Source organism: Chiloscyllium plagiosum, chromosome 40 (genome assembly GCF_004010195.1).
Source record: "Chiloscyllium plagiosum isolate BGI_BamShark_2017 chromosome 40, ASM401019v2, whole genome shotgun sequence".
NCBI lineage: Eukaryota > Metazoa > Chordata > Chondrichthyes > Orectolobiformes > Hemiscylliidae > Chiloscyllium > Chiloscyllium plagiosum.
The window spans coordinates 16,916,780-16,930,520 of record NC_057749.1 but is presented as its reverse complement, the minus strand read 5'-3'; the positions used below and the strand labels follow the sequence as shown (position 1 = coordinate 16,930,520).

Below are 13,741 nucleotides of genomic sequence, written 5' to 3'. Positions count from 1 at the left end.
GTGCTGGCAGGTGGGACTAGATTGGGTTGGGATATCTGGTCGGCATGGACGGGTTTGGCCGAAGGGTCTGTTTGTGTGCTGTACATCTCTATGACTCTATAAGGTGAATGACAAGGGTCTTTTCCCTAGGGTGGAAGAGTTCAAAAAGAAGATGTATATTTTTAAGGTGAGATGAGAAAGATTTAACAAGGACATGAGGGGCAAATTGTTTTACAAAGAGTAGTTTATGTGTTGAATGAACTGCCAGGGAAAGTGGTGGATGCAGGTACAGTTACAATGTTTAAAAGATATTTGGATAAGATCTTGGAAAGGAAAGGTTTGAAGGAGTACAGTCCAAATGTAGGAGGTCGGTGGGACTAGTTTAGTTTGGAAACATGGTCGACATGGACTGATTGGACCAAAGGGCCTATTTCCATGCTGTATTACTCAATATATCTCTTGGACAATGGAGTCTCTAAAGGGGAGCTGAGGAGGGAATGGATCTCATGGGTGGTACAGATGCACAAATCACCAAAACTAGTGATGCAAGTTAATAAGCTTTTTTTCATAAAGTACAACAAGCAATTCGGATTTCTAGCTTGTTAGAATTGAATCAAAGGAGGTTATATTATAAAGTATTTGTTAGACAAGAAGGTGCAAAAAAAAAGGTGTACAGAATGGAGTGGATATAACATCAGAAAAGGTCAAACAAGCTGTGCATTTTTTCTCTTGGACAAGGAAAGATTGAGTGTGTCTTATTTTATAGTGGAAGGACAGATATGGAGATGCTTCTGTTTATGAGGGAAATCAGAACTAGGGGCATAAAGATAAGGCAGTCACTAATAAATTCGATTGGGAAATCAGGGGAAGCTTGTTTACTCAAAGAGTATTGAAAACGTGGAACTAGCAACCACATAGAGAAGTTGAGGCAGCTTGCATAGATTAATTTATGAGGAATCCAGATAAGCTAATGAGGGTGAGGAAGTTGACTGGTTTTCTGGTTGAATTCAATGATGAGAAGGAGGCTCCAGTGAAGTATATATGCCAATACTGGTTCAGCTGAATGGCTTGTTTTCATTCTTTATGATACCACATCCCAGTGGGATGAAAATGAAAATGATTTATCCAGGAGTGTGTGCCTGAAAGTGTACATGAAACAGGGCCTGGACTCAGTAGGAGGATAGTGAGGTACTGGAGGACAAGATTTGATAACCAGACTATGTGGAACCCCTATCACCGTGAACATAAGACACATTTCTGTACTTTAGTGACTAAAAGAATGTGTGTCCCTTATCATTGGGAGTTCCTGTATCATGGTTACTTTCAATGTGATGAGGAATATTGACAGGATATTCTGGTTCATTGCCGTCTGAAAAACTTAAAAACAACTCAAGATAAAATCTTATTCAGTGGAGCTGTCGGTTTCACAGATCTGCGTGATTTATCATTAAGTCAGATCTTTGACCTGCAACACGTACATGCTGTTCCTGCCTCCCTTTCTGACAGCGCTGTGCTCCATCTGATAAGATCTCCATGTGTTAATACCAGCTTCCTGCAATTTTTATATTTTGGTCTCCACTCCCTAACTTAAAACAACTTTTTTACTTTGAAAATTTGTCATCAAACAAAGGCTTTTCAGCCCATACTCCAGGTTGAGCGATATTGGTGCTTGGGAAATGGAGGGACTTTCCTCACTAAGTCAGATACTCCCAGGCCAGGCACTGCATATGTTAGGTATTAGATAAAGCTCCTTGTCCACATTGCCCTTAATGCTTATGGTGTCATAGTAGGTATGCTACTGGATTAGTAATCCACAATTCTGGCCTAATAACTTAGCTAAACACGTTTAACTCCCACCACGTCACCCTGAGGAATTTAAATTCAGCCAATTAAATAATCTGGAATCAAAAAGCTAGAATCAGATTGTCTTCACTTGTGGTCCTGACCTTCAGTCAATGTGGTTGACTCTCAACTGTTCTCTGAAATGGCCATTCTGGTAAACTCCTACACAGAACTATAACTATATACGTAAAACTAAAGAGTAAAACCAGCCAGACCATCCAGCAGTGACCATGTTGCTGGATGCGACAGAGGTGCACTCTGCCCAATCAGAACATATTTATGCCAAAATTAAAAGAGTTTATTTTGAGACTGCACAAAGGACAGCCTTACAATTCAACTTCCAGAATCTTACATTTCAGCCAGGATCTGACACTCTTTCATCACTGTTCTTGGGAATGACCTGACCTCCTGACCAAGTATACTGTACATTGCTGCTAAATGTTAACTGCTCGATGTCTGCCTTGGCTTCATGTAACTCTCTCGCCTTTGAGTAAGAACATTCTGAATTTAAGTTTCATTGAAGAGACTTGAATGTGCAATCCAGGATTTCACTAGCAGCGCAGACAGACAGGAGGCTGGAAGAACACAGCAACCCAGGCAACATCGGGAGGTGGAGAAGGCGATATTTCGAGTGTAGGCAGGGTGGTTATAAAGGGGATGGCAGGGGCAAGGTGATTATAAAGGGAGTAACGGGGCAGGGTGGTTATAAAGGGGGTGGCAGGGGCAGGGTGGTTATAAAGAGGGTGGCAGAGGCAGGGTGGTGAAGTAAGGATAGGTGTAGACCAGTCTGCCTCCGCCACCCCTTTATAACTACCCTGCACCCACCACCCCTTTATTTGCAGCTCCCTTTACACCCACCCCCAGTCCTGAAGAAGGGTTACACCAGAAACATTGCCTTCTCCACCTCCTGATGCGGCCTGGCTTGCTGCGTTCTTCTCGCCTCCTGCTTATCTACTTTGGGTTCCAGTATCTGCTTTTGTTTTTGTCTCTGTCACTAGCAGTGCAGCACTGGGATAGGCCTCCAAAATGCCATCTTTTGGATGAAGTATTAAAGTAAAGGAAAGTAAAATGGATCCCATGGCCAGTATTTCCAAGAAGAACAGAAGAATTCTAGTGTCCTGGGTGAATATTTTTTTATCTCTTGGCCAACTCTTGAAATGGATTATCTCTTCATTATGACTTTCCTGTTTGTGGAAGCCTGCTGTGTATAATTTGGATCCTGCATCTTCTGCATCACAGCATTGACTTCACTTCATAAAATATTGGCTGGAAAGTGCTTTGAACATGCTGTGGTTATGAAAGGTGCTTTAGTGGTAGCGCCCCTATCTCTGAGCCAAGAGACCTGGGTTCATGTCCCACCTGCTCCAGAGGTGTGTAACATCATCCCTGAACAGGTTGATTAGAAAATATAGCAGTGCAGATCTATCTTTCTTTCTGGGTTTCCCCACTCAATCCCCTTGAGTTCATCGTACATTTCTGATCCTACAGTTTAGGACAATGAGTTACTGAACCAGGCTCAAATCTGCACCCACAATTGTTTGACTGAATTCAGAAGTAAGACTGAGCAAGGTTTTCTCTCCTTTTGTTATCCCCAGTACTGCCCACCTCTTCATGTGTCTCCCGCTACAGTTGGTCGATGAGCAGCCCTCCCTACTTTAGCAAGAGGTTTGAATATGGAAGAACAATTTGGTCAAGCTCAGTGTTTCCCGGAGTCAATGCCCCAGTCCTGTTCTCGAGCAAAGGAATCACTGGGATCTTATTAAGGATTGAAGGCAAGACTTCCTCTCGTGTTGAGGGGCAAGCTCTTTGATTGACAAACCTCTGGACCAGTTAGGGCAGCCTCGCTTACATTGGTACAAATGGAAATCAAGTTAGATCTTCCCATGCTTGGGTAGCTCTAGTACTATAGTGGGGAGTGCATCTCTCTCAGTTGAAAAGTGAATTGTCTGGTATTTATTATATTATTGCAACATGCTCAGTCCATTCAATTTTCAAGCATTGGTGCAGTTGTTGATATGTGGTTTTAAAAAATACTGTTCACTTCTTTACTTTGGAAAGACAGAAGTATTGAGGCCTTTTAGCTTGTGTTGTGAGTGGGTGTGGGGGCCAGAGCAGGGACTTGTTTATATATGAGCTATTAGAAGACAAGTTGAACTTTGGGATCAGATTCTTGGCATGTGCAAAACTGACGGTATCACAGAGAGACATGAACATCCCATTATTTAATCTCAACAGAAAAAAGACACCTAAATTTGAAATAAATTTTGGAGGCAGTGTTTAAATAAGCCGCTTACTCTAAAGTTGTTACAGTGACTGTGCACTGGTCCCATTAAAACCGACATATCTCAAAGGATGTTTCAGAATGTGGTTTGTGTCTCTGTCTGTAGAGGAATAAAGGAGAAAATGAGTCAAGTTCACTAATTGGTGATTTACTATGTAGCTGAAGTCACTCAGTAATGTTGATGCAATATTTCCTGCAAGGCAGCGTCTCACTGTTTACCTTTGCTCAGAAATATATTTTCAAGGAACTAAGGTTTCTGTAAATGCAGTGCAATATGAAGTATCTGTTATCTACCCTATTTTTGTTAACTTCTGAGCTTTGCCATTCAAGCTGTGTGTGTGCAGTATTTGACTCGGCGTTTCATAGATGAAAACTGTTTTGTAGATTCTGAAGCTATTTAATTCTCTCTGTTCCTTGTCTTCAACATCTCTTGGCGAGGAATGATTAATCCACATTTCCTGCCTTGCTTGCTGTGGCATTTATTCATAAATTCCATCAACAGTTGCAGTTGTCGGAGACTGGGATAAAACAGAGGAGATCACTTATGCGCCAAGACCATATATTAAGAGAAAGTGCCAAACCAAATATATATATAGGGTCTAGAGTTATGGATATTGCAGTGAGTAAGTTTTTAAAAATCGAGCTTTCATGGATTTTTTGTCACATGCATCGTTCATTTGTCACCTTTTGCAGAAGAATTACTTCCAAGAGCTGAATTTAAATTCGCTCCTGTGACGCAGTTCAACATGACTCACATCATCGCTTTGTGTTCAGAGAACAAAACAAAACATTTGTCCAACATTTTTTATACAAAGGCTGAATCTCCCTAATCCTTGCACTCAATTGTAAAGCAGTCAACTGTTTTTCATAGGAGGTTAGGCCTCAGCTATTGTCTGTGGTCTCAACTAAATTCACTCTGAGTTCTTCTCAAGTCCAACACCATCCTGACTTGGAAATGTATCGGTGTTCTTCCACTGTCACTGGTCAAACTTGTGAAACCTTCCTGTCCCTAACAGCGCACTGGGTCTAGCTACGCATGGACTGTGATGCTTCATGATGTTGCCTGTTCCAGTAGCCTTGAGTACACCTGTACCCACAGTCACTGCTGCAGACGTTAGATCGGCTTTCTTGAGGGTGAACCCACTGAATGCAACTGACCCAGATGGAGTGACAGCTGTGCACTCAAATCCTGCCCAGACCTACAGACATCTTTAACCTGTCCTTACTACAATGTGAGGTATCCAACTGCTTCAAGAAGACCACTAACAACCTAGTGCCAAAGGAAAATGAAGCATCGTACTTCAATGACTACTCCCCGGTGACTCTAACACACATCATTATGAAGTGCTTCGAGGTGTTAGCAATGGCACACGGCAACTCCAGTACCCCAGATTGCTTTGGTCCTTTACAATTCAGCTATTGTCATAATAGGTCCAGGGCAGACACCATCTTCCAGGTTGTACGCATATCGCTGGGACATCTAGATCATAAGAACACCTACGTCAGACTCATTTTTATTGACTTTAGCTGCACTTTCAACACAAAATTCCATCAAACCACATCTCCAAGCTCTGAGACCCAGACTCTGTTCCCCCCTCTACAACTGGATCCTTGACCTCTTGACCCATCGACCACAATCGGTAAGAATAGATAAAACAACTCTTCAATGTAATGCTCAACTCCTGTGCCCCCCAAGGCTGCGTACTCAGCCCCATGCTGTACTCCTTATGCAAACACAACTGCGTGTCCAAATTCAGCTCTAACTCCAATTACAGTTTTGCTGATGACACCACTATAGTGGGTCAGATCTCACACCATGATGAGGCAGAGTACAGGAACGAGATAGGGACTTAGCGGCGTGGTGTAAAGACAACAATCTCTCCCTCAGTGTCAGCAAAACAAAGGAGCTGGTCATCGAACTTCAGGAAGCGGAGTGGAGGACATGCCCCTGTCTGTATTAATGGGGCTAAGGTGGAGATGGTCAAGAGCTTCAAGATCCAGAGAGTAAATGTCACCAGCAATCCATGTTGATGCTACAGTCAAGAAAGCACACCAATGCCTTGACTTCCTCAGAAGGCGAAGGAAATTCGACATGTCCACAATGACTCTTACCAATTTTTATAGATGCACCGGAGAAAGCATCCTATCTGGATTCATCGCAGCTTGGTACAGCAACTACTCTGCCCACAACTGCAAGAAATTACAGAGAGTTATGAACACAGCCCAGTGCATTTCATAAACCAGCCTTCATTCTATTGACTCTCTCCTACACTTCCTGCTGCCTTGAGAAAGGAGCCAACATAATCAAAGACCCCTCGTTCCCTGATTATACTCTCTCTCATCCTCTTTCATTGGACAAAAGATGTAAAAGTTTGAATACACACACACACAAACAGATGTAAGAACAGCTTCTTCCCTGCTGTTATCAGACTTGGGAACAGACCTCTCATGTATTAGAGGTGATCTTTCTCCACACCTTCTTTGTAGCTGTAACATTATATTCTTCATTTTGTTCAATTATCCTGATGTACTTATTGGATTAGATTACTTACAGTGTGGAAACAGGCCCTTCGGCCCAACAAGTCCACACCAACTCTCTGAAGAGCAACCCACCCAGACCCATTCCCCAACATTTACCCATTCACCTAACACTATAGGCAATTTAGCATGGCCAATTCACCTAACCTGCACGTTTTTGGACTCTGGGAGGAAACCGGAGCACCCGGAGGAAACCCACGCAGACATGGGGAGAATGTGCAAACTCCACACAGACAATTGCCTGAGGCAGGAATTGAACCCAGGTCTCTGGCACTGTGAGGCAGCAGTGCTAACCACTGTGCCGCCCACTGCCACTGTGCCGCCTTTTATGTAAGGTATGATTTTTGTGGTTAGTACACAAAACAATACTTTTCACTGTATCTCAGTACAAGTGACAATAATAAATCGGATGAAGAAGATGGCTCACCATCGCCTTCATGATGACAATTTGGGACAGAAAGGAAGGCCAGGCCTAGCCCTCACCACCTCATCTCATGAGTGACTGAGGTTGGGATATTTCTGGAATTGGGACTCTGAAAGATTTTTCTACTTGATGTCCAAGTATTGATCTTCCTGTAAGTTTGTGTGTGTCTTTGTTCACAATTTTTCAGGCCTTTTTTAAAAAAAGGCCTGATATCAGTTGGAGTTGAATGAGTTGGACTCAATTTTCCTAGAATATCAGTTTTTATATTTAGTATGTTTCTAAAACAAACTTGAACCTTAGTAGTGGTTAAAATTATTTAGAATTCATGGCCATTAGTTTAAGACATTTTTAGATTATTAATCTCAAAGGATCAGCTTTAACATTAGTATAAATTCATACACCATCAAAACGTATGGTGCTGGAAAATTGCAGCCTTCCTGATGAAGAGCTTATGCTCGAAACGTCGACTCTCCTGCTATCAGATGCTGCCTGGCCTGCTGTGCTTTTTTAACACCTCACCTTTTGACTTGATCACCAGCATCTGCGGTCCTCCCTTCCTCCTAATACATTCACACGCCACGTGGTCTCAACGAGGGACTGAATACCAAGTCTGGACTAGTTAGGAGTGTTAGCTGTCTGTATGTCCACCATGAGGTTTCATGTACCAGCTGGGGGTAGAACATTTTGGTGAATGTTCAAGTGTGAAATGATTTGAAGTGTTCTTGAAGTTACTGGATACTCTTCCTCCACTCAGCATAGCCTAGACCATCCAGAAATCACTGAAATCACCAACTGTCCGAATTTAAAACAACAGTGGATGATTAATTTTCGTCTGACTTTAATTGTAATACTTGTGTTTAACTTTTGATATTCATTTTTTTTTCTTTCTCCAACTCTAAAGAACAGACCGAACAGGGCAATTGAGTTTGAATAGAATTTTTGCTTAAAAAAGAAACAGACTGTGTGAAGTTATTCATTCAGTGACAGCTGTAGCCTGCACGTGTATTCCTTCAGTGAGTAAGTTGGGCAAGTTCAGGCCATGGATTTTTCCATAAACCTTTCCAGTCTCTGTAAAGGTCTGCAGCTGATGGAGTTGAGGTCAGCCTGCAGGATGTAACTCTTCCCTTCGTATCCGAAGGACATTATAGCACATCTGCAGAATCCTCAATTGACTGTTCCTAGATGTGTGTCCCTCAGTGTAATTTCTCTGGAATCTGCTTTTTGTTTTTAATGTGGATCTTTTTAATTTTTTTATGTTCATTCAGCTGACTAATGTTGATGCAGGTTAATGAAACAGAGTTCAGGCATCCAGCATCAACATCAGGTACAGGCTGTGCCAACCACATGCTTCAGTTCATTGGAGCAGGGCCGAGACCTGGATTGATAAGGATCCCTTCATTATATCCTCCATCATTGACTGTTCCTTTCTTCAGGTTTTATTTGAGAGACTCCTTTCCAAATCCTCTGTCAAAATCTTGGTCATATCTCAGTGTATGTGTCTTTATCAGTTTCAAGTCCCACTTTTAAATTAACCCTGTATTTAGTTATGTACATTGGCTCTCCTTTCTCAATTTAAAATTCTTATCCTCGTGTTTAACTCTGTCTTCACCCTATTCCATCTCTTAAAAACCTCCACCTTGACATCTCTTCCTTCAGCTTGGTGTCCATTTGTCTGATTATAGTGTATTCCAACTTTGTACATAATTGCAGTTGCCTTGTTAGGGGGAAAAAACATCAAGCATGTTTTGTATAGTAAGGTATTTGTGTAAATGTGAGCTGTAAGATACATAGCTCATTACGCACACAGCCTTTAAGGAGATAGAGAAGAGTTACAACCCATCAGATTTAAACCAAGGTCCCACAAGTGAATGGTTAATGTCTGCTTTATTGTGTCACTCACCTGTCCACGTTTCAGGGTTTAATGTGCTGCTCCTGTAACACTGGATAAATTGCTCAATGGTGTTGAAACTCAGCTTCTCCTTAACATGTGCACATTGGCAGTTCCCCATATGGTTCAGTTTATCTCTCTCCACCACCGGATACAAGTTGGAGACGGTAAGACAATTTGCTGTTCAGTGTTTGTTGTTATGTCTGTTATATTGGTAATTCTCAAGTTCTTCAGTCCTGTACCAGCCAAATCATTAATGCGCTGAATTTGAGGCAATGGCAGCCCGGTAATTCTGAAAGAAACTTGAGATGTTAACTTTTTGTCATGGTTGGTGCAGAAACCATGCTGGAAATTGGTTTAAAGACTGTACTAGATGCATATATATTAAGGGAGATTTAATAAAGGTTTTCAAAGTTATTAGAGATCTTGATAGGGTAGTTGGTGGGAAACACTTCCCACTCCCGAAGCGATGGTAACCAGAGGACGCATTTTAAAATAACAGAGGGGAGGTGGGAATTATTACTTACACAATGGCTTTGTGATCTGAAAGGGCAGTGAAAGCAAATTCATTATTACTTTTAAAAGGGAATTGGATATATCTGTGAAGAAAAATGTTGCAGGTCTAAGGGGAAAGAACAGAGCATTGGGACCAATTAGATTGCTCGGCATTGGATCAGTGGGCTGAATGGCCTCCTCTGTTGTATCATCACATAAAAGCCTTCTGGGGAATGTTGATTTACTGCAGTGTTTATTCTGTGAAGGTTTCCCGAACCAACGTTTGTGTCCTGTTGCAGATTTGTGCCAAGTATTAATTTTGGAAATTATTTATCATTGCTAGCAGCTTCATTGCTTTCTAATTGGGTCTGGTTCTGTAGGGTTTCTTGTGATATCACTCCAAAATTACCATCACCAAGATTAAAAAGCCTGCTGTGTAGCCCATTACAGGGCAATCAACTGTACAGTATAGCTAACACACTATTAAATCACCTCAAACATTAAATAAATAAGTCTAAAAATTCCCTTAAACCTGCAAAAGTTTCCTGTATAATGAGGGTGAAGCTGGGTTTGGATAGTTCCATGCTCCAAAAATCCTGTATAATGAGAGTGAACCTGATGTTGGATTGACCCATAAATCTAGGCTTCAGACTGTTAAGTGTTGCTGTAATCTTGAATTGATTATGGTTCTGGAGTGCTGTAGAAGTAACTGAATAAAAAAGGGGGCAAGAATATAGGGCTGAGTGACTAGTCTCCACTCTGACAGATCACCCAAACTTTCTATCGTACCATTCAATCTTTTCCATTCTCACAAAATACTTTGGATTTCTCCCTGAACCCTAATTCAAATGCTGGTTTCTGAACAACAACTCGATTGTCCTTTGGGTGAAATAGTTTATCCTGATCGCTCTCTGTATTCTTGACTTCCTCAGCTCTGACTTGTGTCCCTAATGCATGCTGTTTTCACTGGAAACAGTTCCTCTACCCAGGAAAAATGGAATTAGATCACTCACTGTCTTCTTTATTCCAAAGAGAACAAATCCACTTACCTTGGGTTTCCCATTATGGAAATTTCTGGATCCACTCTTTACTACTTCCAACTCCCTCATGAGCTTCCCATGATTGGATGCTCAAACCTGTTGGAGGAGAAAGTGAGGACTGCAGATGCTGGAGGTCAGAGCTGAAAATGTGTTGCTGGAAAAGCGCAGCAGGTCAGGCAGCATCCAAGGAACAGGAGAATCGACGTTTCGGGCATAAGCCCTTCTTCAGGAACCTGCTGTGCTTTTCCAGCAACACATTTTCTGCTCAAACCTGTTGTCAGGCTAGTTTTAAATTTGGGCATATTGGGTTATTTTAGCTGATAGTATTCTTACCTCTGACTCAGAAGATTTACTATTCAAGATTGGCACACATTATCCAAACTGTCATTTAAAAACAGTGCTCAGAGAGTGTATCATTGTCAAGAGCTACATTATATGGGAATGCTCATTTGAATGTAACCATTAAATGTCTTCTGGCACTATTAGAAAGGTAGAGAGTTCTCAGTGCTAGCTGACAATCCTCTCTCTCCATTAACTGGTCATCAATCCTGCTCTTGTCTGCAGATCTAGGTGTGCACAAAAGGCCATTTTCGTGGTTTTCTGTCTTGCAACAGAGGCTGCATGTCTAAGTAATTTACCAGTGTGGAGATTATTTGATTACATAAAGCCTGTATCTTTAAAATTCCTTGCCCCACCATCTCTTATATTTCAATGCATTTGTTCCATAAAGGAAAGTTAAATGGATTTAAATGTGACGTTCATCATTAAGTCCTAAAAATAAATTATTTTGATCAAGAAATAGTCTTGTTTGTGACTAAGAGCTGCTCTCAGTGTTCTGGGAGCCAGCCCTCCTTGAGTTTGAAATTTACACATTACACAAATACCCCATTACACCAGTGTTTAGGTGGCATGAGTTTTGCGATGCTTCTCCTGAGTATTTAGTGGAGGGTGTGTTTTTTTTAACTTAACCTATTTTCCTAATCAACCAGTTCAGAGATCTTATTACACATCTCTGGAGCAGGTGGGACTTGAACCTGGGCCTCCTGGTCCATAGGTAGGGACACTACCACCAGAGGGCCCCACAAATGTGGTTATAATAAACAGAGGTAATTCCTTTAACCTGACCTGTGTTTCCCCCAGTAGATTCCCTAATGCATTGCTACAGCGAGACAGAGAGAGCAGCGTGCTGTTACAGTCTCATCCCAAGTACCTGCTGGTTTTAATTGATTTCAGCTGGTGCTGCTGGTCACCTCTTTCTTCAAAAAAAACTATAATTTCTTGGAAGTGGGCCTCATTGCCTGTATATAGTTGCCCTTGAAAGATTGGTAGTGGGCTGGTTCCTTGTGCCGCTATGCCCATCTGGTGTAGGTACACCCACGGTCATGATCTAAAGAGGTGCTAAGCATCCAATTGCCATCCAATGAATTCCAGGAAAAGTATCTATCAGTGAGCACTGGTTCAGAAACAGATCAGGTGAATTCCAAGACTCCTGGCACACTCAAACCATTTGATGTCATTCACTATCCAGTGATTTGTCATGTAATTGTGATAGGAGAGGGTGTCAGATAGAACTGTCCCACAGCTCCTGCCAGAGGGAAAGAGGAAACTGAGCTCAAAATCAAACTGGTGCTGACCAAGTATAGTGTGAACTTTGCATTGGACATGTCCCTTGATCCCAGGCTAATCTTTGAGCACCCATACTGCATCGTGTAGCCAAACCCTATAACAAACTCGTGGGAACTAGTAAAGGGATTCTTCTCAGGGCTCATGGTGTCGCGAGTTGAGATGTTTCTGTGACCAGAAATAAGAAGGGAAAAAACTGAAAGTAGAGGTCTGTTTGTACACTTGCCAGCTTGCTCTGAGCACCAACCATTTGTTATGTAACTAAGTAATATAATGTTTGTACAGTCTGTTTTGTATTGGGAACATGTGTATTCATTTAAAACTTATTCATTCCGCTTTGCTTTCATTAACACTGTCCATCTTCCTTCTTTCTAAATTTTATGAATAGCATGAACCCTGCTCGTTACTAACTCTTATTAACCAGGGCGTCTGCTAAGGAAATTATTTTACTGTTAATACTTAAGCTTGTGCTGATTACTTGTTAACAAATTTGATTTCAGCTTGACGTTTGAGCGTGTCTGACGTGATTTCATGAGAGTAACAGGGAGGTGTGTTGTTTAAGCAATGCCACTTCAGAACAGCACAGTTTCCCCCCTCCACTCCCACTGTCAGCAAGCCCCTTTCCTGCACTGTTCTTGAAGCTTTTAAACACTTTCCCTAGCAGATATACAAAGCAAGTCTGGATAAATCAACACCCAACCAACTGATCACATCTAGGCCGAGGGAGACATTGTAAGGATATTCAACTGCTATGTGGAGACTCACAAAGGTTCGGAGAATGAGCTGTGACTGCACAATGATAAAAGCAGCCTGCTGGCAAACAAATTCTGTACTCTGATAGCAGTGTGGATGTGAGAAGTGCAAGATAGAAGCAGACCTATATAAGACTATGTGCAAAACAATTCCCTTTCCTATCAAAAGTTGAACAGTTTGCTTGTCAGATGTACATGTTGCAATGAGATAAGAGCTGAGACCCCAGAGGCTATATCCGAACTTAGCTGATCCAGTGGGTCTTGCTATTGCCAGCTAGCTTTCAATATGGAGTCTTTTCATTCACCCATTCTCGCTCTTTCTTTATGAATGGCTTTGCGTCTGTCTCTCTTTTTTTTTTGCTTTGTTGCAGTCTCTGCATCTCACCGTTCACTCTACCTGCATCTCACCGTTCACTCTTCCTGCATCTCACCGTTCACTCTACCTGCATCTCACGGTTCGCTCTTCCTGCATCTCACGGTTCGCTCTTCCTGCATCTCACGGTTCACTCTTCCTGCATCTCACCGTTCACTCTTCCTGCATCTCACGGTTCGCTCTTCCTGCATCTCACCGTTCACTCTTCCTGCATCTCACGGTTCGCTCTTCCTGCACCTCACGGTTCACTCTTCCTGCATCTCACGGTTCACTCTTCCTGCATCTCACCGTTCACTCTTCCTGCACCTCACGGTTCACTCTTCCTGCACCTCACGGTTCACTCTTCCTGCACCTCACGGTTCACTCTTCCTGCACCTCACGGTTCACTCTTCCTGCACCTCACCGTTCACTCTTCCTGCATCTCACGGTTCACTTCTTTATACTTATTACCGAGTTGTGCATTAGAGTAGTGTTTAAGGGATTTTCTGAAGCTATTTTGTTCAGTT

General features: G+C 42.1%; 1 protein-coding gene across 3 annotated transcripts in view; it reads left to right on the top strand.

Moving 5' to 3' along the window:
• Positions 1–13,741, top strand: part of crtc3 (CREB regulated transcription coactivator 3) — a 78,919-nt gene that overhangs the window by 43,942 nt on the left and 21,236 nt on the right. For all 3 annotated transcript variants that reach the window (XM_043680497.1, XM_043680498.1, XM_043680496.1), the window contains exon 4: positions 9,058–9,119. In XM_043680497.1, the coding sequence (XP_043536432.1) occupies positions 9,058–9,119 (62 nt within the window). The remainder of the gene's footprint in view (positions 1–9,057; positions 9,120–13,741) is intronic.